The following is a 22,981-nucleotide window of genomic DNA, read 5'->3' as shown; positions in this document are numbered from 1 at the left end:
CCCCAAGCTTTCTCAACGATTATCAGCAAGAAATTTAAAAAAATCATAAATTTATTCTCAGTGAAAATTTTTAACTGTCAAAACCAAAATCGTCGTATCTGCGAATCGTCGTTACTCGAGGGGACGCCTGTATTATTATCAGTCAAAATCAATCCATTTCTGTTATTTCACTAAGAATTCCAACGCAGGGAGCTATCGAAATTCAAGGGAAGGGGAACTATCAACTAAGCAGCCATCCTAGCTCGTTAATCATCTAACGCAGGGGTCTCCAAACTTTTCAGTTCGCGGGCCGCATTGCCTTACATATAATGGTGTTGAGGGCCATTTTTCCGTTGTCTGTTTCTAATACGAACGTTTCAATTCCGTCTTTATAAGAAAATACTAGCATAATGTACAAAACTCCTACAGCTTTCTATTATTTAAGCTTGGTTTACGTCTCTAAAAAGCAACAATAACATTTTCTTTAAACATAGTTACAATAATTAACTATTTATTTTAACCTTCACAAAGTTGCCACGGGCCGCATGCGGCCCGCGGGCCGTGGTTTGGAGACCCCTGATCTAACGGAAGGAGCAGTTTATTGTCCAAAAAAAATCAAAAATAACGCAAGAAGCAGTGCATTTAGGAATTGCCAGTAAGTTAAGGAAAAACGGTTCGTCACGTTTTGTCAATGGGTCATGATACAATTCATTTTATCTTTAAATTTTATGACTTGAAATAGGGAGTTATTAGGAAAACGTTATGTTTGAGTAATATCATCCGCCGAAAGTGGCCAAATCGGGTAATGAGCATCCTTTAAATCAAGAATTCATTTGAAATAAAGCTTTGTTAATAGATTGAGTTTTCGACATGCTAATGGTCGTCGTTTAGTGGTCATATCATTTCACGTGGTCATACGGCCGTCGTTTAGTATGTCTAGAACAGTATGCTAAGATGCAGCACCAACATCTCGTGTACCGGGCACAGTGAGGCAAGTTGAGCTAGCTGCAAATGATTCCAATTGATAGGAAAAGAGATGCGGATGTACATTCTTGCATGTTTTAAGTGCTGCAAGTCCCAGTTCTAGGAAATTATACTTAAAAATGTACCACTTTTGCCCCAAACCCCCAACCAACCGAAACCAAACTAATGAATACAGCTTAGTACACTCTCAATATGATATCAGTTACCAATGTTTTACAAAAACGTGGCTCGCAAATGGAACATTTCTACCAGAGATGAATTGCAACAAATCTTGCAATATGCGTGGGTCATAAACACGCCCTTTTTCAGGTTCAAAAGTGTTACCGCGTTGGTCAAGTAGTCACTAATGGTCCAATAACTTTTTTTCTTGTAAAGCAAAACGTGTAAATTGATGGTATGTTTATCTAACCAATTACATTACTTTTACCACCCCATGCCTATTGAGGGTCATTATTCGCCTTTTTCTGTAAAATATTCAGCTAGACCAATACTTTTTGCACTCACTGTAAATCACTCGAGTGGACGACTGTACCGATACTACCGCCAATCCAATTACACATCCATAAATTCGCTAATTTCTAATAAGTTCGCTCGTAAAAGGTGTGCTTCGGTGCATGACTGTGTAGGTGAGACAGGTTTGCGACATTCAGCCACTCATTCTCTCATACCTGTCTGCAACGTGCGCAATGAAAGCGTATTTGAGCGTTCGTTAGAGTTCAACTGTGTGGTTACTATTTAAAATTACATTAAACTATTCTTTCTGCTCGCCGTTCACATGACACAATGACTTTTTCTGTTTTGTGTATACCCATTTATTGCTTCCACAAAGAAAAAAACGCTACCCTAACAATCTGTGCGGTTGTAAATATGATTATTCGCATGCATACGTATATTGGTTGTTTGCTCTGCGCACAATATGTCTGTGTAAAAGCTCCTTTTCTCCAGCCCCACTAGCAGCCTGAGGTACGTCACAACATTATGGTAGAGAAGGGACAAACAAATACAAACAAAGTAAGAAAAACAAATGCGTTCAGCCGACGTTGTCTGCCTCAATCGATCAGATACGGACTGTCCAGGGCGCCCGAGCCGGCCGCAACGCCTCCCTCGTTGGACGAGGACAGCTTGGTGCGCAGCATGTGCCCGATCTGCTTGTTGTACAGCACCTTGTCCTTGGAGCTGCAATTGGCGGAAATGGAAACAAAATAATTAATTAACAATCACCGCAAAGGGACAACAGCCTCCCGCCTTCCACACACACACACACATACACACTCACCCGATGATGGCACCGAAGATGCCGAGCTCGGACACGAGCTGGACCAGCGGGGGCGGCACCGGCCCATTCGGCCGTACCATGTACCCGGTGGACAGGGGCGGAAAGATGCGCTCCATCAGTATCCAGGCGGACCGTTCCACGCTGCTCATCGCCTGCAGGGCGGCCGGGATGTCCGCACCGTACACGTTGTTGCCGCCGCCCTCGCGCTGCGGCTTCAGCACGTACCGCTCCGGGTCGGCCAGCGCGAGCGCCACCGCCTCGTCGCCGCCCTCCTCCCGGTCGAGCGAGTACAGCCCGGTAAAGATGTCCCGGATCGCTTCGATCTTGGGCGCGTCATCGCCCACGAACCGGCGCAGCACGTCCGGCTTGGCCAGCGCCTGCTGCACCTTCTTCGTGCCGGCCAGATGGTACTGGATCGAGGGGCACTTGATCGCGACGGACCGCTCGATCAGCAGCCGGGCGTCCCACTCGCCCGCACCGAAGTAGTGGCCCGGCTCGTACCCGGCCCGGAAGTACACCACGCTTGCCTCGACGTCGCCCACCAGCAGCTCCTTGCCCGGGCCGAGCCGGCCCTGCTCGCCGATCTGCGTCAGCGTGCGGCGCACGACGGCCACGTGCGGGTACGTTTCGCGGATGTAAAACTCGTGAAAGCGCTGGTCGCAGATGTTGTACGTCACGTTCTCCACCACAAACAGGATGGCGGCGGACGGGCGAGCCTGCAGCTTCCACGCCTCAACCATCGCATCGCACAGCCCGGACAGGGCCTTGTTGTCGGGCAGCTGGAAAGCGAAGGAAAACAGACAAATGAGCAGGGTGCTGTTGCGGGCAATTCGCGACCGACCGTACTTACATTGACCAGCTTTTCCCGATGTCCAAGCTCCGACAGAATGTAGCTACGGTGCAAAACGGCGAACCAGCGAAGGGAATAGCAAAGAAAGAAATATGCAGAATCAGTACCAGTGTGCAGGAAAGAGGCGATCGTCAAGCACTACACACACTACGAGTGGTTTAAATATTGGTTACTACAAACGAAGTATTTACAATGACTACAGGTTAGCGTACGAAAGGTAGGAATGGTGGGGTGCAGTGCAATTAGATACAGTGTTTAGGGCGAATAGAAAGAAAACAACAATACAATGGTTAATAATATTTTAGTGAGATCAAAGCTACTCTTACTGTGGGCTTTTGGTGGGTCGGATACTAAAGAGTCAAAAACGGTTAAAAATAGAGCAATACAAATGCAAACCAACACCAATGTTCAACGCGGCAAAGTGAGTAAAGTATCAGCGAAGATAACAAATGCACTGCAGCTACATAGTGCAGACTAGTGATGTGCTCTCTGGAGAGAATCCACGACTCCCATCCCACTCCTACAACTGTTAGTCTGATTCTGATTGCGGCAAAATGGGTACCAATGTTCCTCCTGAATAAAAATAAATGGGAACCAGTAGTTCTGCTTGGAGTCGAAGTCGTTCGGAGTCATACGAAGTCGTCTGGAGTCGTCTGAAGTCATCCGGAGTAGGCCGGAGTCGACTGGAGTCATTCGGAGTCGGAGTCGTTTGGAGTCGGAGTTTTCCGGGTCAGAGTCGTTCGGAGTCGTCCAGGTCAGAGTCGTTCGGAGTCGTCCGAAGTCGCCCGGAGCCGGCCAGAGTCGTCTGGAGTCATCCGGAGTCGTCTGGGGTCGTCTGAAGTCATCCGGAGTAGGCCGGAGTCGACTGGAGTCATTCGGAGTCGGAGTCGTTTGGAGTCGGAGTTTTCCGGGTCAGAGTCGTTCGGAGTCGTCCAGGTCAGAGTCGTTCGGAGTCGTCCGAAGTCGCCCGGAGCCGCCCAGAGTCGTCTGGAGTCATCCGGAGTCGTCTGGGGTCGTCTGAAGTCATCCGGAGTAGGCCGGAGTCGACTGGAGTCATTCGGAGTCGGAGTCATCTGGAGTCGGAGTTTTCCGGGTCAGAATCGTTCGGAGTCGTCCGAAGTCGTCAGGATGTATTTGTATTTGTGATCAGGCATTTCATTTCGTTGTTATTTTTTTCTTTTACTGTGCGCGTGCACTTCGCATACAGGCCTTTGTTTTGAAGGCTGACTCCGGCCGACTCAGGAAGACTACGACTCCAGCCAATTCCAGATGACTCCGGACGGCTCTGGACGTCTCCGGACGACTCTAAACGACTCCGAATGATTCTGGACGACTCCAGACGACTCGGACTCCAGGCGACTCCAAACTACTCCGGACGACTCCGGTCGTCTCAGAATGACTCCGGACGAATCCGACTCTAGGCGAATCCGGAATTGGTAACAAAATTGTCGGAGTCGGATCGGAATCAACTAGTTCGACTAGATCACGAGTTCAGAACAGGTCCCTAGCTAATTGACGACAGCAAACTTCAGTATTGCTCGTCATCATCATCGTGTAAAAGCAAACCACACTTTCGCCACAAATTGCTCTCCGGCATCAGCGTTTCACATCTCAAGCAATGCCACCCTGAAATCCGTCCACATCCAGGCACATCCACGTGCTTTGCGGATCACGAAAATTAGTTTTTGTACAGGCTTGTTTGACCGATTTTCTACAACAACAAAAAAGTTTTATTACATAACACGCTCCCGTTATGATGTTACACAGCTACACAAAATAGCAATAGATTAAAGAGTGGGAACTGTTTTTTTTTTCTTTCTTTTTTTAATTGGATCAAACACACAAAAAGAAGGCGTTGAATAGCAAGGGCGAACACTACGCGTGCTTTGAGCGCAATCTTAACGTCACGCAAAGGAAGGATTAAGGGTGCGTAAATAGTGTCTGTGGTGCTTTCAATTACATATTTGTCTAACTACTGTATGTGGGGGGATTCAGGTGATGTTAAAATGTAACATTATAGGTTGTATGTGGTATTATAGTTTGTTAAAAATGAAGGAAAACACATTATTGTGAAATCAGTCCAAGAAATGAAACGAGACTGTAATACTTTTTAGAAAGTTGCTGTTTCGGGAAGACAAAACATAGAAAAAAAAAACTATTTCTTCACCAACCAATTAAAAAAAATACACAACACAAAAACACACAGAAAAGGCGTATTAGAAATGAAGACATGCAGTGGCAAATCCAATCGCCGAATGTGCAACAACAAACAACAAAACCAACAGGTACATTGGAAAACATACATTGGGAAAAGTATGTGCGACAGGATTATTGCAGGGTCTTGGGAAGGGGTGTAGGATGGGGGAATCATGTGCAGAAGAGAGGAAGGCCCCCAGGCCAGAACAGTGACAATGAAAGAAAGCAACAATAACAACAACGACAGAAAGGAATGGTTTTGATAAAATGTACCTATGCATCGGTGTCATAATGGTTGAGATACCGCCGAAGCTGGAGGCGATCGTGTTTATCTCCACCTGCTTGATGGTGTCCGAAAAGTTGGGCAAATAGTCTGACCGCAGTAGTGCGAGCGTTACGGTCTGAAAGAGGGGTATACAGCAATAAGAATGGAGGACTACTTTCCGCAGCGACCGGTGGAGCGCTTTTGCCTTTGGGTGGGTTTTATTTAATACGATACATCTGCGGCTGCTAGAATTTTTTTTTGCTGCTAAATTGATACTGCCAAACAGTTAATTGATGGTTTGAGTAGTTTAGTAACCAATTTCGGGTGCATATACCTAGAACTTTAGCCTACGCCAAAACGATGTGCTTCAACACACTGCCAGTCCACGTTCGGGTCCCGCGCTCCCGGACAAATCAAACCCACAAAGGCGTCTTACTCTCGTTACATCCATTGAAGGATCGCAAGTTATTGCACAGAACTTTGAACGAAACTACTAAGCACCGGGGCAGTTAGAAACATTCACTAGAGCTAGGTTTAGGTTAGGGAAATGTGTGTTTCGGAGCAGTATGTGGATGCAGGGACAATGATTTTCGATTGCCGTAAAGGAGCCCCCAAAACAAAACTTCTTATTAACAGCAACGACCAAAACTATAATGTAACTAGCTATCTACGGCTAACAGAAAAAAAACAACGTGTAACAAGGAACCAAGGCGATACGATACCAAAACTACTCCAGTAAGATTATTGATCTACGATGTATTACGCACAGAGAACGGGAGAGAGAGAGAGGGTGGTCATGCAGCAACATCATACTGAAAGCGCATCAATCAATTTACAAAATGTGACAGCGGGATAAATCAGAAACAGCAAACAGATGAAACGATACAACTGTGCGAAGCTATTTAAACCGGCCCAATTAGGATGTGTCTGGATGGTTTGCTTTCGTATGCTTTTAACGGAACTTCTTCTACCGACAAATTCAAGAGGCATTGCTTGTCTTTGATGTTTTACGTTCCAGCGAGAATGAGATTTAAATGTAAATAAAAGCAATTGCGCATATTATGCACTCTCTGTCAACTGTTGGAACATCTTTCCACTGTGCGTGTTGTGACTTTACGACCAAGCCCACCAAACCCAACAAGCAACACAATGTGAACAACAAATCTACAACAACCATCAACCAACACAACGGACAAAGCTATGCACATAAGGGAAGTTAACAAGAGTTGAAAAATGCAAACATTCATTTTTGGAGAAGTTATGTACAAATATGTTTAACCAATAAGGTAGACAATTTTAGTTCACACTGGTATCGTAAACTCTTACAGAACGCCAGCCACCCCGGGGCTAATGCCAACGACTAATTGCCACCTTAAGAAGCTAACCAACACCATATAGTACATAAGAGATAGACGACACACAAGCGATGATTGTTGCGAAGAAGGAAAGCGGAGAGGTGTGAAATACGAGCTAGTTTTACTTCCGAAACGGATATCTGGCAAAACTGAACGAACGATTATCCGTTAAGCATTGGCACTTTTATTCGTTCTTAGCGGTGACAGTTAAAGGCAGTCCCGCAGTACCGTAGCAAGCGTTGCAGTCTTACGCAACGCCGCTAGTGCGTTCGAATCTAACCTGGAGCTGAATGGGAGTCAGCAACAAACGCAAAAAAACGCACGCAAAGAGAAAAAGGGATCGATATTTCTGACTAGCAGAAGTAAATTCCACAGAATTTAAAACAAATAATAATTATTAAAGATGTTCTATATGGATGAACAGGCCAAAACAGAGAAACAACAACATGTATTATAAACTGAATAGTTCTAACCGGTAAAAATATTATTAAAAATGTTTACAACATGATTTTTTGCTCGCTCCATGAGGATAGTAAGTATATGATAGTAGCATATTAAAATAAAAATAGTTAAACCAAAACAAATAACAAAACAAAACTACTACAACTACATGGGCCAGGGCAGAGTACAATGAAGGGTTTGGGGCAATGTACATTCAGTGGAGGGGAAAACAGCAAAGGACAAGGACTCAACGCAAAAGTATAACTGTAGAGGAGACGTTAGAGAGAAAAACAGGGAGAGAGAGAGATAGAGAGAGAGAGAAAGAGGTAGCGGTGGGATGGAAGAAGAAGAAGGAAGAAGAAGAAAAAAACACAGTAACAAGATAAATGGTGGATGGTGTTGTAAAAACCTTTGCAGATATTTGCTCGAGGGCCCGAGATGGCCGAAACCGGACGCGATCGTGTTGATTTCCACCTGTTTCCAGCAGCAGTAGGCATTGATGGCGCGCGCCCGCTCCCCGCAGTCGTTGTCGCACCGCGTCTCCAGCATCAAGTCCGAGCGCAGCAGCCCCAAACTGAGGGGCTGTTGTTTGAGGGCCGCCGAACACGCGGTCGACGAAAGCCGGACGATAAATTCGACGAACCCCGGAAGAGAAGGTGTGTGTGTGTGTGTGTGTGTGTGTGTGTGTGTGTGTGTGTGTGTGTGTGTGTGTGTGTGTGGGTGTGACATTAAGGACAATCGGTGTGTGCGGACGAGAAACAAGTAGTCAACGAAACGAAGGCGTGTTAATAAGTAGCCGCTTGCTCTGTTGGCACTATTGGCCGTTGGCGTTAAAGAGAGTCCCATTTAAATCTAGACTTAACCTTGCGCCCAGTTATGCATTTGCTACTTGTGTTAAAATCTTAATTAGATTCGGGGGAAAAAATATTATATATTATTTACCTTTTCCTACTTTCAGAAATTGCACCAATGGATAAATGACAAACTTAATGTACAGGATAGAGGTTCAGCGGTAGCTGATGCAACATTTAGGAGATTGAAGTAATCTTCCCCAAAAAATTACGCTAACGCTTTCGAGTACTAAAACTAACACGAAGAAGAAATTCATGGCCGAAAACATAACTACATTAGCTGCTAACAAAACGGAACATAGCCTACGAAAGAAACATGATTAAAGATTCCCTCACAAAACAGATACAGAGGTAATACAGCGTTAGAGGAGAAAGAAAGCGAAAGGAAAGTTGTATTATTAGTACACAAACATTAGCAAACGGTGCTACGAGTAGGATCGCAAACGTAAGACCCGAGACCCTATTGATTGATGCATCTCTCTAGGGAAATGATACATGAAAGTGTGCGCCTACTCTTGCAACACTCAGCTCCAAGTGGTCGGAACTGTTGCCTGGTTGGCTCTATCACGAACTGGTTAACATCCTGGAGATTGGAGATTGCTAAATCTTTTTTTTTTTTTCGTGTGACACCCGCCCCTAAATGTGTCGTTCGATATCTACGGGCGTTCCGTTTCATGTAGATTGTACAATTAGTACGTGGGTGATAATTTGAACCCGTTCCAGCAAACCATCGATGAGTAAGCTGTTAAAGCTCTTCTCTATAATACAATTCTAGTAAAGGCTGATCAGCCTTACTTTCTAGTAGTTGCTTAGTTTACATTCATTTATTGGTTATCGTTGTGGGGCAATGCGAAGAACGTAATGCCGACTAGGGTTTACAGTGTATTGAATTGTTTGTAATGCCTTTCTGTTCTGTTTGCTAAGAAAGTATGTACAGAGGAGTGTGCTTACTTTGAGGCTTCAGGGACAGTTCATTAAATTGCGTATCGTTTTCACATACCGATAAGAATCCTCTTTGAGTATGCTGAATTAAAAAATATGTCAAAAACAAATCCAAAAAAACTGAGCAAAGCCATTTTGTACAATTTCAGAACTACTGTTCTAAACTGAAGTTATTCTATACGCACATGACGCATGAATGCAGCCGCTTGATTAATACTAATGACTAATAACTATAAGTATTGAATTGAAACACCATATTGGCTAATATTGGGAAGTTATATGGGCCCTTTCAACGATTGGATATTATCCGACTTCCATTGGATCTCATAAACTTCACGCCTGTATATTGCGCTTATGCATGGTTTCTGTGGCCTTTTTCAAGATGTAGAGGGCGACACAGAAAGTGTTTGATCACTGGTTGGGGTGAGCATGCCCGAAGGATCCACGTCTCCGCAAAGTGAAAGATGCAGGGTTACTCTTTCGTCAAAGCCCACGACAAGTGGAATCTCTTTATAAACAATAAATAGCAAGACAGCTTAAAATGGCTTGTTTTTGCTTAAATAATAATTTTCTGCGGGCTCCGTTGCAGTAGGCAACAATAGGTAAAGAGCGTCTGCTATGGTATGCGAAGAAAGTTTTCCAACACGTAGTCCAAGGAACTGTCCAGAATACTTCCAATATTCCAGAACCGGCACGGTTTCAGAATCGAATCGAGGACCGATGTGCAATTTCCAGATTCCAGAGTCTAATCCGGAGTCGATTCCTGAGTCGATTCCGGAGCCGTTTCCGGAGTCGATTCCGGAGCCGATTCCGGAATCGGAATCGACCTGGGAATCGCAATTTGCCCCGCTAACGGGAACAAGATTGACTCCAGAAATGGAATTACCTCAGGAATGAGAATCCGTTCTTGAATTGAAATAAGAAGTTTGAGAAGCGAAATCAATCCGGGAAATTTTGATTCTTTGCGGCTATTAATACGTAGCATCATTGGACCCAAACGCCTATTCTTATGACGATACAGAATCTGACTCCAAATTCGAAGCAGACTCTGATTTCCAAGCCAATTCTGATTCCGAAACCAATTCCGGAGCCTATTCCGATTCGGAAGCCGATTTTGATTGCCAGGTCATTTCCGATTCTGGAGCCAATTTCGTTTCTGGAGCCGATTTCGATTCCGGAACTAATTCCAATTCCGGAACCGATTCCGATTGCGGAATCTATTCCAGAACCAATTCCGGAATCAATTTCGGAGCTTATTCCGATTCAGAAGCCGATTCTGTTTTCCAGGCCATTTCCGATTCTGGAGCCAATTGATTCCGGGAATTTATTCCGGACCTACTATCCGGAATCGAATCGTGAAAACTTCGGAGCTAAAACTTCATTTTTCCCATTACTAGTCTGGTTAGGATTGGGGATCAATTCTAGGATAGGTATGATATCATGACTCATTCCAGGACCGGTATGGTGTGAAGATCAGTTCCAGTGATAGGTTCATGATCTGCAATCTAAGACCTGTATGGGTTTGGAATCAGTTACAGCACCAGTACCGGGTTAAGTAAAAGATCCAGGAACTCCATGGGCTTCAGATCTATTCCAAGGTATGAGTTCTGAATCAATATCACTTAATGTGTCACGTGAATTCAAGAAGCACCTGGAAATTGCTGTTGCTTAAAAAAAATGGATAAAAGAATGAAAAAAATAGCAGGGTTTCTCTCGCGGCATACTAAAACTATTGATCGAATCAAACATTGAGCTGTTTGTATCGATAAGAAAAATAGCTAAAGCTAAAATGTGGTACTCAAGCTCACTTGTTTGCTATGTTGAATTTTCTACTCTAACGATTGAATAATGACACGCAGTTCGTTTTTATCACCCTCAAACGCCTCATACTAGCAAAACTACCATGGGCGCGTCTAGCGGACGGGGTTGCAGCAAGCGGTCGTTTACAATAGTTAGCTTCTAATTCGAGTCAGTTTTGTTGGATTTGTTTTTCTTTCCTACTTTAATGACCGCTTTGTCTTTCTTTCTACTGCAAAGCGATCCTATCAAAGTGGAACGTTTGGTTGATGAGTGGAGCGCTGATACGGCTATCTGTCCCCCCGGGGTGATGATTTTCATATTTACACCCCCCCACCCCCTTACCTGCGCAATGCCCTCGTCCAGCACGGTGCGGTAGATGGCGATGAGGGCCCGGGTAAACTCGTCCACCTTCTCGGTGGAGCTGAGCGTGGCGAGCAGAAACTGGCTGTCGTGCGCCACCGCGTGTATCAGCTCGTTCAGCAGCGGCTGCATCTCGACCGCCTTCTGGAACTCTTTGCGCGGAAACGAGCTCGGCGTCAGTATGAACGGTGCAAACTAAAACGAGAGGGAAGGAGAGCGTGTGATTAGCGGCGAAACAATCGCTGATGGTGATGGCGGATGATGACGTAAGCCGGTTGGCCGGCCATGCCCCATTACCAGCAGCGCATCCGGGTTGAAGTCCTGCTTGGACCGCATCGCGGCACCGTGCATGATCGCCCAGTCCTTGGCCTTCTCCACCACCTCCTGCAGCAGCGCGTCGTCCAGCGGGAACGGCACGCAGGACTGGAGCGTTTTCGACGGCGTACACATGGCGGCGATACTACTGGGCGACTTTCCGGGCGCGACCAATTCCACAACTGCAACTCCACTTGGAGAACGATTGTCTTCTGATTTCGCTACTGCGACCCAACACGGCGTTTGTGTGCTTCTGCCGGCCTGAAATCAGCCGTCTGTATTGTCACGCTGCAAAAAAAAACACACACACACTGCGGAATGGTGAAACACAAAACGAGGCAAACTGATAAGATAAAACACGGCCGGCACACAGTTGTCCAGCGGCCCGGCAGCCCGAGTGTGCGAGTGTACGTCTTTCGGCCGAGAGGGCGCAGCAGCAGCAACAGCGGAAAGGCGAAACGAAACGATCAACAACAGCAGCGCGCTGCTTGGCCGGTAGCTGTCAAAACGGCTGTCGTAACCCATAATGTAAACAAAGCCACCCAAACACAGCGGCGACGTGCCCTCCCCCCACCCTGCACTGCATTTGCGCTTCGGAATGGGTTTGATGTTTATTTTGTCCGGCAAAAAAACGGCACAACTTCGCCGCACAAACGCTTTAGAGAGAGTGAAAGATCGGCTAAAAACGATATCAGAAAGCAGGTAAGCTCGAGGGAAAGCTTTCGCGAAGAAAGCGAAAAGTGTGCTGTGTGCGGCACTTTCGTTTTTGGTTTGTGATACAGCAACAACGAAATGGAAAGGGCTACATTTTGTAGCATGATTTTGTACTGCAAATCGACAAAAATTACCCGAGGAATGTTAGGCTGGAAATAGACGAACCGAGATCATCGCGGTACCACTGCTTCTAGACGACCCAAAAAATCTTCCGCGACAATTTTTTGCGACACTTTCTATCTGTCAAACCGTCTTTGTTTTAGCACGAATGTATGGCTTACTTTGATCGTAATGTCGCGAAACGCGAGCGTTGCCTTTCTGTGAAAATTTCACAAACCCGCGACAATCACGGTTACCTCTGATTTTGTTCTAAAACTGAGATGTTGTTTTAGAACAAAGAGCTCGCAGAAAATTTGTCGCGGTACAAAAGTTGGTCGTCTAGAAGCAGTGTACCGCGAAAATCGCGTATGACTTGAGCTGTCAATTATGTTATAAAATCTGACAGATAGGCGAGATAATCGCGGTTCGTGTATGGAACCATCCGAGGTCTGGTGACAATTGAATGTGCCAAGAAGAAATATTTTTCTATCAATTTGCGAATCAAATTATTTATTTCTCATAGTTTATGCAAAATAAAATACAAAACTCATTTCTCGACACGAGTTTACACACAAATCCGCCAGAAAAAGTAGAAATAATCGGTTCGCGTTACCGCGAAAATCTCAGCAATACCGAAGTCGGGTATCTCTGCGAAACAGCAGGCGCGATTGGAGGCGCGGAAGATTTGACAGCTCAACTGCTCTACAACTGTTATAAACAAGGCGCGAATTTCGCGGTACCGCGACGATCTCGGTTCGTCTATTTCCAGCCTTACTGTTCCCCTATTTCTTCAATGTTCCATCAAATGCGAGCATCTCTTTGTTTACGTTTTTGTTTGCTTATGGCCTGTTCGTATTTAATTGTCAAATTTTATTTTTAAAAATTATTAAAAAGAAAATAGCTTCTTTTTGGTACAAAAAAAAACCCATTTAAATACTGCACCAAACATTTTTAGTCGCAATTAGCAAAATAAAAGTGTGTTGTTTTGTTTCGCATTTGTATTTTCGCGTTCGAGCAAAAACAAAATCCCGAGCTAAAGCGGTTTACATTCCGCTGGTTGAGATGTTAACGGGCGTCGAGCGCTTGACGTATATGCTATAAATACAAAATAATATTTTTTTTTTGCTTTTTCATTGCAATTTTTCCGGACTTTCCGTTCTACAATACTACAATAGTAATAAATGCTGCGATAAAAAGCATTTTGTTTTGTCAGCAGTTTAGTCCACGCGACCGACCATGTACTCTGTAAATAAAAAATATTTTAAACTGCGATGAAAATAAAAGTTTTATGTTTTAAGATTAACCAATATCAAGGAGATTAAATTACGAAACACAAGTAATATACATGGTTTATGAAAAATAATTTAAACAAAGTTCTTAAAAACCCTTGAAGCTTTAAATTGGAATAACATTTCCTATTACTAGAAAATAAAATAAATAAATAATAATAAATTAAAAAAAGGTAAAAATATGTAAAATATACTTAGTTAAGTTAAATATATGACATATAGTTATTATCCATGAAATTTACGCTTGTGGCCATTTGAAACCATAATTACATTTAGTTTGAAGGTGCTATTATTATGGCGATGAATAAGGTTAATAAATACATTCCCACATTGATTATAATTTTAATATCATAGTTTTACCAATAGTGGGCTAAGAAATATATAAGCATTTTAATGTGTTATTTGTTGTAAAAAAAGTTCTTTAAGTTGCTGTAACACTAATGGATATAAAAAATAGTGAGGTAGTAATAGACATATAATTACATTTTTTTTTTCATTCTAATGAATAATCAATGAACCTAAACCATATGAATGATTGCTGAACATTCATAAGGTTTATATTATTAGACATTACTATCTATCTACAGGCGTCCCCCGAGTTACGACCCCCTCGAGTTACGACGATTCGCAGATACGACGATTTTGATTTTGACAGTTAAAAGTTGTCATTGAGACGAAATTGGTATATTTTTTGAATTTCTGTGCTTATAACCATTACAAACACATTTCCATAGATTCCACAACTCTCCGGTCTTGAATTTCTATATCGCTTTTGGTGAAAATACATACATTATCGAACATTATTTTAAATAAAATACACGATTTCATAGATTCCGACTCTTCAATTTCGGTTATAAACTTTATAATCACATATATTCGACATACGACTATTTCGACTTACGCCTTGCTTTGGGACATTTTTTCGGTCCCAAATACAGTCGTATCTCGGGGGACACCTGTATTAGCTCATCCACGACGGTTAACACAGGCGTTCAAAAAATGCTGCTTGGGTTTGAGATAAGCAAGCGTTACACTGCTTCTAAACGACCAACTTTTGTACCGCGACAAATTTTCTGCGAGCTCTTTGTTCTAAAACAACATCTCAGTTTTAGAACAAAATCAGAGGTAACCGTGATTGTCGCGGGTTTGTGAAATTTTCACAGAAAGGCAACGCTCGCGTTTCGCGACATTACGATCAAAGTAAGCCATACATTCGTGCTAAAACAAGGACGGTTTGACAGATAGAAAGTGTCGTCAAAAATTGTCGCGAAAAGATTTTTGGGGTCGTCTAGAAGCAGTGTTACGCGTAACGCTAGCATAACGTAGTGGGCTGAGGCCTTACTTTGACCGCGCTACAAACACAAAACACTTGCTTTTTGCTATTTAATTGCAATTGTTTCGTACCTCCTTCCCCTGAACAATACTGCGCAACAACGAAAAACACGATGGAAAATGTGTAAAAGTGTTAACAAGTATTTTGTTTTATTTATAAAGCCCAACGGCCCTTCCCGTACGCGTCGTGCACACTGGTCGAATCTGCTCGAGATCGAGCGGTCCGCGGCCCTGCTTTCGAGCAGCGTGCATTCCTGTTGTGCACGTACAGACACAACTGCGCCATTCACACACAACACACGCCAAGCACACGGTTCCGCGCGGAGGCCACAGCGAGACGGCCAAGCTGGGCTGTCAAACCGAGGAGAGAGAGAGAGTTTTGGTTACGCTTCGGATTTCGATACGGAACGTTTTGTGTGTCTGTGTGTCTGTGTGTGTTTTTGTGTGTGCGCGCGGGCGCGCGCTAGTTCCTCCGGAAATCGGAATTTTCCATCGCCCCAGCGGCAAACGCTCCGGCCCCGCACCTGTGTCACCGGAACGCGGCCCGGTACTCCCACCCGCCACGATCAAATCCCTTTGTGCTGTGCGGCGTACGAGCCGAGAGGCACTTGCCTCCCCCCGCCTGGGACCCTGCTCCCTCGCTCGACTGTGACTGTTTTTTCTTCTCTTCGTTTGTGTGTGGCAGAAACAACAACCAAAAAGAAAAGCACCAACACACAGCATCCATCGCCAAGCGCGGCGCTTCCTGGTCCCCATTCCACCGCAGCAGCAGCAGCAGCACCAGCAACACAAGCACCAGCAGCGACCATTGTGCAGGAGAGTGTGACAGCGGAGGGGCGGGTAGGGGGTGCTTTGTTTTGATAGCTGAGCGCGCCCGAGCCTGGTCGATGCGTCGTCGCTCGGTGTGCCACCGGCGGCCGCACGATGAATCCGACCTCGCTGTACATCACCACGTCCCGGCTGGTGTTCCAGGGGGACATCGTCGCGGGGCTGCAGGACCTGAACCGGCTGCTGCCGTACCTGCGCAAGAGCCTCAGCTGTGCGGTCTGCTGCAAGCTGCTGGTCGAGCCGCACAGCCCGGTGACCGGCGACTGCCAGCACCACATCTGCCGGGTGTGCGTCGGCAAGCACAAGAAGCTGAAACCGGCCTGCCGCTTCTGCAAGGGGCTACTGCAGTACCGGGAAAACACGCAGCTCCGGCTGCTGCTGCAGTGCTACAAGAGCATCTGCACGTTCATTCGCACGCGGCCGGTGTACGCCGACATCTGTAAGTGTGCGGGCGGGGCGGGCCAGCCGCGGGAGGGCGGCGGGCCCGGACCGAGCAGTGCTGCCTCCCCCCACAACACCGCCACCACCTCCCCCAACAGCCTGATGGAGCTGATCGAGGAGGGGGCCGCCTTCGTCGACGACTTCAAGTGCAATTCCGGCCTGTCCAAGTCGGCCTACTCGATACTGCCGTGCGTCTTTCCGCCGCCGGTCGTGACCGTCCAGCAGCAGCCCGCCGCCGCCGAACCGAAGCCACCGGTCCCCGCCGCACCGCCGCCCTGCTGCTCGAAAGGGCCGCCGGGAAAGGGCAAGAAAGAAGTGGCCGGCAAAAAGTCGGGAACGTCGCAGCAGCCCGTTGCACCTCCACCACCACCACCGCCAGCGAACGAGCAGGGAAAGCGGAAGGAGGGGCGGAAAGCGAAAGCGCGCACGACAAAGCAGCAGCAAGCGGACGGGGAGGAGCAACCGCCACGGAAGAAGCGGGCGCAGTCGAAGCAGCGGCAAAAGCCGGAACCGCCAGCCCAGCAGCGGCAGCCATCGGAACAGCGAACCGTAAAGCAGCAGCAGCAGCAGCAGCAGCAACAGCAACAACAGCGGAAGCAAAAGCAGCAGCAACCGCTGCAACCGGGCGCACAAGTACAGCGGCAGCCGCCGAGACAGGGACCGGTAGTGGTGGACAGACCAACAGGGGAGCAACAGCGAGCGGCCGTGCAACAGGTAGCGCTACAGCAAAGGCCGTCACCGGTGCAGCAGCGCAAACTACCGGTCCAGCCGCAAGCCCAGCTCGTGCACTACCACTGTTTGACCCCACGGCAGCACATCAAGCAAACCATCCAGCAGCAGCAGCAGCAGCAGCAGGGAGCGGCAAAACAACAGCAGCCCCCGAAACAGCTCAAGCAGCAGGCGAAGCAGGGACAGCAGGCGGCGGCCCAGCTGCTGGTCGTGCCGTCCCAGCAGCCCCCGCAGCAATTGCTGCACCAGCCGCCCGGGGCACAGAAGCAGCTGGTGCGCCTGCTGCCGAAAGCTACCACCAAACCTGCCCCGCCGAGCGCGGCACTGCTGGCGGCCCAGAAGGCGATCAGTGCGGCCGGCCGGGTGCAGAAAACACCCGCCGGCAACGGTGCTGCAACCGGGGGCAAGCCGCACGAATCGTCCTCGTCCTCGTCTTCCTCGGTCGACCAAGCGATCCAGCTGCAGCAGCCAATGTTTCAGCTACAGCAAAAGCAGCAGCATCAGCAGCAGCAGCAAGGCAAGCAGCAGCAGCAGCAGATTGCTTTTCCCGCGTCGCTGGCGGTGCAGAAGGTGCCGGTGGTGCGCAAGCAGCTGCCGGCGGACCCGCCGGCCGAGTACTTAACGGCGGAGCAGGGCAGCAGTGCGCCCCAGGTGCTGCTCGAGCATGCGCAGGACAGCTTCCAGAAGCAGCTGGAGCTTGCGCAGCAGCGCCAGCAGCAGATTGCGCAGGAGCGGCAGCGACTGCAGGCGCTGCTGCCCCATCAGCGGCTGCCACCGTCGCCATCGGTTGCAGCCGGCAAGTTGGTCGGCCAGCAGCAGCAGCAGCAAACCCGGATGGCAGTATTCCCGCCCGGGGTCGGCGGTAGCGCGGCCAAACCGCTCAACACCAGCAGCATCATACGCAACGTGCTGCCGGCGCGGATCGGTCCCACCATCATACACGCGGAATCGCTTGCGGGCCGGACCGGCACCACCAGCGCCAGCCCGCTCGTCCCGCAGCACGTGGTGAAGAACAGCTGTGTGCCGACGACGCCGCGCATCGTGAACATTACCACGCCGCAGGAGATCAAGTTCGAGGCGGCGCCCACCATCAAAACCGTGTCGAGCGGCTCGACCATGTACTCGGTGCTGTACGCGGAAAGTGGCAACAAGTTTACGATCAAGCGCAAGCCGGACACGGTGTCGGCGGCGGCTACGGCGGCCAAATCGGTGCACGGTGGTGCGCAGCAGCAGCAGCAGCAGACGACGACAACGACGAAGCTTGCCACGATGAGTCCGCTGGGTGGTGCGGCACGCTCCTCCCTCATTCCTGCCAAGGCGGCGGCGGCGACCGAATTCGAGCAGCCGCGCATGGCAATGGCACAGAAGCAGACGGCCGCGCCGAACAATCCGATCGTGCTACAGTTCCGGCCATCGCAAGCCCGCACGATACAGCTGCCACTACAGAACCAGCAGCAGCAGCAGCAGCAGCACGGGACGGTGTTGGCGAAGCAGCAAACGTCCTCCTCCCCGCTACAAGTGCAGATGGTGCAGCAGCAGCAGCAGTATCAGCTGCAGCAGAATCAAACCGTCGTTTCGTTGGCGCCGCAGCAACAGCAAAACTTCCGCTCGCTCATCATCCAGCAGCAGCAGCAGCAGCAGCAGCAACAACAAACGGCGACACAACAGACACAACCGTCGGCACAATCATCGGGCCAGGGATCACAGCAGCAGCAGCAGCAGCAAGCACTGAAGCGAAAGGGCTGCCGGTGTGGCAATGCTACCCCGACGCCCGGCAAGCTGACCTGCTGCGGCCAGCGCTGCCCGTGCTACGTCGACTCCAAGTCCTGCGTGGACTGCAAGTGCCGTGGCTGCCGCAATCCGCACCGAGCGGACGGGTTAAAGGTAATTTGCAAGGTTGTTAAGCCAAGAAGAAGAAGAATAAGAAGCTCAAGCTCTATGAATCATTGGAGATATTTGAGGTCCTTGAGATCCATGAATCCCCAGAGATTTCTTTAATCTTTTGAGATATTTGAATCTTTGCCAACCGAGATTCAGATTCACTGCATCATTTCAAACATTCGCTCAGATTCACGAATCTGAATCAGATTTACTCAACACTAAATACTACGTATTGTTAGCTGCAAAGAATCCAAATTTTCCTGTAAACGATCCATTCTCATGGAGCTTCCCTGACTGATTTCGCTTCTGAAACTTCTTTTTTCAAAGCAAGAACTGATTCTCACTCCGGAGCTAATTCCAATTCTGGAGTCAATTCTGATTCCGATTCTGGAGCCTATTGCGATGCTGGAATCGATTCCGGATTGGGAGTCGATTCCAGAATTGGCTCCGGAATCGAAACCTATTTCAGCATCGGATTCGGCTCCAGGACTGGCTCTGAAATCGGCATCGGAATCGACTCTGGAATCGACTCCGGAATCGGAATCGGCTCCGAAATCGGCATTGGAATCGGCTCTGGAGTCGACTCCAGAATTGAATTCGGAATTGGAATCGGCTCCGAAAACGAAATCGGTACCAACATCGGAATCGATTCCGAACACGGAATCGGATTCGGATAGGTCCGATAGCTCCCATCACTAATACTAATCACTTTCCTCCCTCCCTTTCCCTCCCTAGATCCGTCGATCGCTGTCGGAGCTGCTGTTTGAGCAGTACAATGCGCCCGCGACAACGGCGACCGCGACCGCCACCGTGGATACGCTGTCGGCTGGCACTACCGCCTCCTCCACGCTCACGCTCGGCCCGACGATAACGCCCGTCACGTACAGCATCAGCGCGCTCAAGGCGGCATCGGCGGCGACCCCCGGCAGCTCGGCGACGGCCGTCGCGACCGGCACCACCAAGGTGAAGGTGATCAGTGCGGGCCAGCACCACCAGATACTGCAAACCACGGCCAAGGCGCCGCCCGCCCCCTCCGTCGTGAAGACTGGTGCGGGCGGCGGCCGCACTCGCACCAATGGCGGGGGCGTCGGGGTGGTCGGCCTCCTGCCCACCAGCAAAAACCCGCCCACCGTACAACCGAGCAGCAGCAGCAGCAGCAGCAGTGGAGGTGGAGGAAGCACGATTACGATCCGCCCGTTCGTCAGTGGGGGCGGCAGCTTCGCTAGCGGCAGTGGCACCACCACCACCACCATCAGCTACCTGCCCACAAACGTCACGTCCGGCGGTGCCGCCCCCACCACCTCGTCCGCGTACGGGTCGCAGTATTTGCCAAGCTCGGCGGCGACCGTGCGCCTCAGCAAGCCGGGCCCGTCCCGCACCAGCACCGTCACGTCCGGCACGCTCGGCGGCCACCCGCCGCCCGCCACCTCGTTCGGCGGGGGCGGTACGTACGCGGGCGGCAAACCGGACGCCCTGCTCAGCCAGAGCTCGGTCGCGATGATGCCGGTGGTCGCGATGCCGCCCGCCGGCGGTGCCTCCTTCTCCACGCCGACCGGCGTCTGGTCGCCGTCGCTGCCGAGCAATCTGTTCGGCGGCGGGGGCAGCGTCGCCTCCACCGGCACCAGCTCACCGGTCGGTGGCGGCGGTGGCGTCGGCGGCGGCGGCAGCGCTACCGGCAGCTCAACTGCCCCCGAGCTCTCCAGCCTGTCCGGGTACGACATGAACAGCTTCGTCACCATCGGCCACATGCTCGACCCGGAGGGTGTCGGTGTGATCGACCTGTGCGACGATCTCGACCTGAACGCGGCCAACCTCATCTCGATCGACTGATCACCACACCGGTGGATGATGATGATGATGGTGATGGTGGTGAGGCGCGCTGCTTCAGGCGCAAAAAGTGTTTGCTTTTGGATGGACTTTTGTTTTTTTTTTATATTTCGAACCATTTCGATTGTCGCTTTACACACACGTAACCACACCGGTAGGGGTGGGAATTTTTGCAAACCCGGCTCAGGGCTGTTTTTTTTATCTTTTTCGTACACACTACCTCCCCTCTCCCTAGGGAAAAGGGACCTTTTTTTGTAGGCTGTTAGACTCTTTCTCTTTTTCCTTCTCTCTCTTGATTTGATGCTTGTCCGTTTACGATGCATCTTGATCGCCCCCGTTTTGTGCTTCCTATGCTTCCTGTAATGGTTTTGCTTGAACTGTTAAACCTTTACAAACCTAGTCCTAGTAGAAATGTTAAACATTTGTACTCACGCTTGATTTTCGCGTTGCTTTTAATGAATGTGTGTATTTTTATTTTTATTTTTTATACAACCTTATATCTTGTATTTGAAATAGCAGAAACGACGCTTCTCCCCCCCCCCCCCCCCCCCCAGCAAAAAGTGCATAGTCAGCGGGGGAAGCAACAGCGGTCCTTTTTTTCGGTCCCTTTATTTTTGATTAATTTTTCGTGCCCCCAGTAACTGCTTAGCCGCTAAAGAAGTAAATTATTGTTTTCGTTTTATTATACATAAATTATGTTTAAAAAAAAAAACAAGTAACTTAAATTAGGACAAAATTTACCAAAACACACACACACGCATGCACACAAACGGACATTGATCTGAGTGTTGGTCCGGCCACTAAATTGAATTAAGTTTGGCGTTGAATGGAGGAGTTGTCCCTACGAGCCCCACGAACACGTGTGATTTGGTTTGGGTAACGTTTTTTTTTTATTATTTTATTTTAAAGCAATGCATGCATATGCTTGTGGAGAAGGAGGGGAAGGGGATACGGGGCTTGTTCCCATGACGGGCATGTAGTGAAGTCTGAGTGTGTCTTAGCTGTCGCAAATATTCCCCCAACGCCAACCTTTTGCTACCCAAAATGGAAATCTCTCTTATTGGTTCTTATTGGAAAAAAACACTTATTGGCGCATGTAGTCAATGGAGGAGCGGGAAGGGAGGGCTAAGTGGATACCTTCCAGAGCGATCCTCTACCGGTGCGTGTTTCTGTACGTGTGTGTGTGTGTCTCTATGTACGTGTGGTATCATCGTTGTGACATTAGACGTTAGGAAGTACTTGAACAATTCGTGCTTATGCTCCTCTTGTGTTTTATAATTTTTTGTTTGTTTGCCATCCAACAACCATCCCACCCACAGGAAGCAGAAGTAATCTTCCGCCTATCCCCCCCCCCCCCCCCTTACTTCCCGATTGCTCTCCTTTTGTGCTGATTTACGGCGTTTGTTCAAAGTGTTGCGAAGTAAGCGATGGCATCGGTTACACCCGCCTAAACCCCACTTGACTGTCTCATAGGTAGTAGTAGGCCTGTTTTTTTTTTGTCATGTGAATGTTTAGTTTGTAGAGCGAAGGCAATTTGTCTTTTGAATGTTTGTGCGCGCTAACCGAGCCTAACTAACCAATTCCAATATATTGTTTTTTTTTGTATTCAAAAAAAAAAACACACACACACTCTGTCGAATGTTGCTGTTTGCTGGAAGTCGAGCATCGTTGCCCCTCGTAGTAGATATAGGTCGTGCTGTGAAGGAGAGTGAAACAAAAAATGGAAAAAAAAAGAAACACAACACTAGCGACAAATGCAAGCAAAGGAATGTTTGGTAGAATAATTAAAAAAACAAAACAAAAATGTTGCAAAGCGATAAACACAAACATAAATTAATCGATTCCAAGCCCGATGGGCCAATAACTTGGGATGTAATTGTAAATTGTAGGGAGTCTTTTTTTAACGGCTAAAGTTTGACCCGAGGACATTACTTAATTGAGGATAGCGAGAGAGAGAGAGAGAGAGAGAGAGAGAGAGAGAGAGAGAGAGAGAGAGAGAGAGAGAGAGAGAGAGAGAGAGAGAGAGAGAGAGAGAGAGAGAGAGAGAGAGAGCGAGCGAAAGAATGTTCTGCAAAAAACAACAACAACAACAAAAAAGGAACAAAAACCTGTGCGAAAATTAATTTATATGGTATTATACCCGTACGAGCGCAGTTTAGATTAATGCGAATGTGTGTGATTTGATTTTTGGAGCAAAGCAAAGTCGCACGTTAAAGTGCGCGCATCG

The 22,981-nt window shown here is 48.1% G+C and overlaps 2 protein-coding genes across 4 annotated transcripts; one reads left to right on the top strand and one right to left on the bottom strand.

Annotated features, from left to right (window-relative positions):
* Positions 1-1,751: 1,751 nt before the first annotated feature.
* On the bottom strand, positions 1,752-12,481 carry LOC120950130 (glutathione synthetase-like). Of its 3 annotated transcripts, XM_049608612.1 has the most exons (7): positions 12,463-12,481; positions 11,597-11,902; positions 11,282-11,494; positions 7,756-7,928; positions 3,090-3,132; positions 2,240-3,018; positions 1,752-2,139 (listed from the first exon to the last, which is right to left on the bottom strand). In XM_049608612.1, exons 2-7 carry the CDS (start codon positions 11,747-11,749, stop codon positions 2,013-2,015), a joined length of 1,488 nt encoding a protein of 495 aa, XP_049464569.1. In that variant the 5' UTR covers positions 11,750-11,902; positions 12,463-12,481; the 3' UTR covers positions 1,752-2,012. The 3 variants fall into 3 exon arrangements, with proteins under 3 accessions (XP_049464569.1, XP_040223849.2, XP_040223858.2); XM_040367915.2 differs by lacking the exon at positions 12,463-12,481 and having other exon boundaries at positions 11,597-12,368; XM_040367924.2 differs by lacking the exons at positions 7,756-7,928; positions 12,463-12,481 and adding an exon at positions 5,559-5,686 and having other exon boundaries at positions 11,597-12,348.
* A 2,544-nt stretch (positions 12,482-15,025) lies between these two features.
* On the top strand, positions 15,026-22,777 carry LOC120951065 (uncharacterized). The gene is made up of 2 exons (XM_040369578.2): positions 15,026-18,930; positions 19,663-22,777. Exons 1-2 carry the CDS (start codon positions 15,973-15,975, stop codon positions 20,755-20,757), a joined length of 4,053 nt encoding a protein of 1,350 aa, XP_040225512.2. The 5' UTR covers positions 15,026-15,972; the 3' UTR covers positions 20,758-22,777.
* The last annotated feature ends 204 nt before the right edge of the window (positions 22,778-22,981 follow it).

The sequence above is a fragment of the Anopheles coluzzii genome, chromosome X (assembly GCF_943734685.1).
Source record: "Anopheles coluzzii chromosome X, AcolN3, whole genome shotgun sequence".
Classification (NCBI taxonomy): domain Eukaryota; kingdom Metazoa; phylum Arthropoda; class Insecta; order Diptera; family Culicidae; genus Anopheles; species Anopheles coluzzii.
The sequence above is the reverse complement of the archived record's forward strand: the minus strand, read 5'-3'. Positions and strand labels throughout refer to the sequence as shown.

Bases quoted from the DNA above. Each gene is read 5' to 3' on its own strand.
- LOC120950130 (XM_049608612.1), bottom strand. From the start codon at position 11,749: ATGTGTACGCCGTCGAAAACGCTCCAGTCCTGCGTGCCGTTCCCGCTG. The intron at 3,019-3,089 runs GTAAGTACGGTC...TTCGCTTTCCAG, and splicing joins ATCGGGAAAAGCTGGTCAAT to CTGCCCGACAACAAGGCCCT. The intron at 2,140-2,239 runs GTGAGTGTGTAT...CGCCAATTGCAG, and splicing joins ATCTTCGGTGCCATCATCGG to CTCCAAGGACAAGGTGCTGT.
- LOC120951065 (XM_040369578.2), top strand. From the start codon at position 15,973: ATGAATCCGACCTCGCTGTACATCACCACGTCCCGGCTGGTGTTCCAG. The intron at 18,931-19,662 runs GTAATTTGCAAG...TTCCCTCCCTAG, and splicing joins ACCGAGCGGACGGGTTAAAG to ATCCGTCGATCGCTGTCGGA.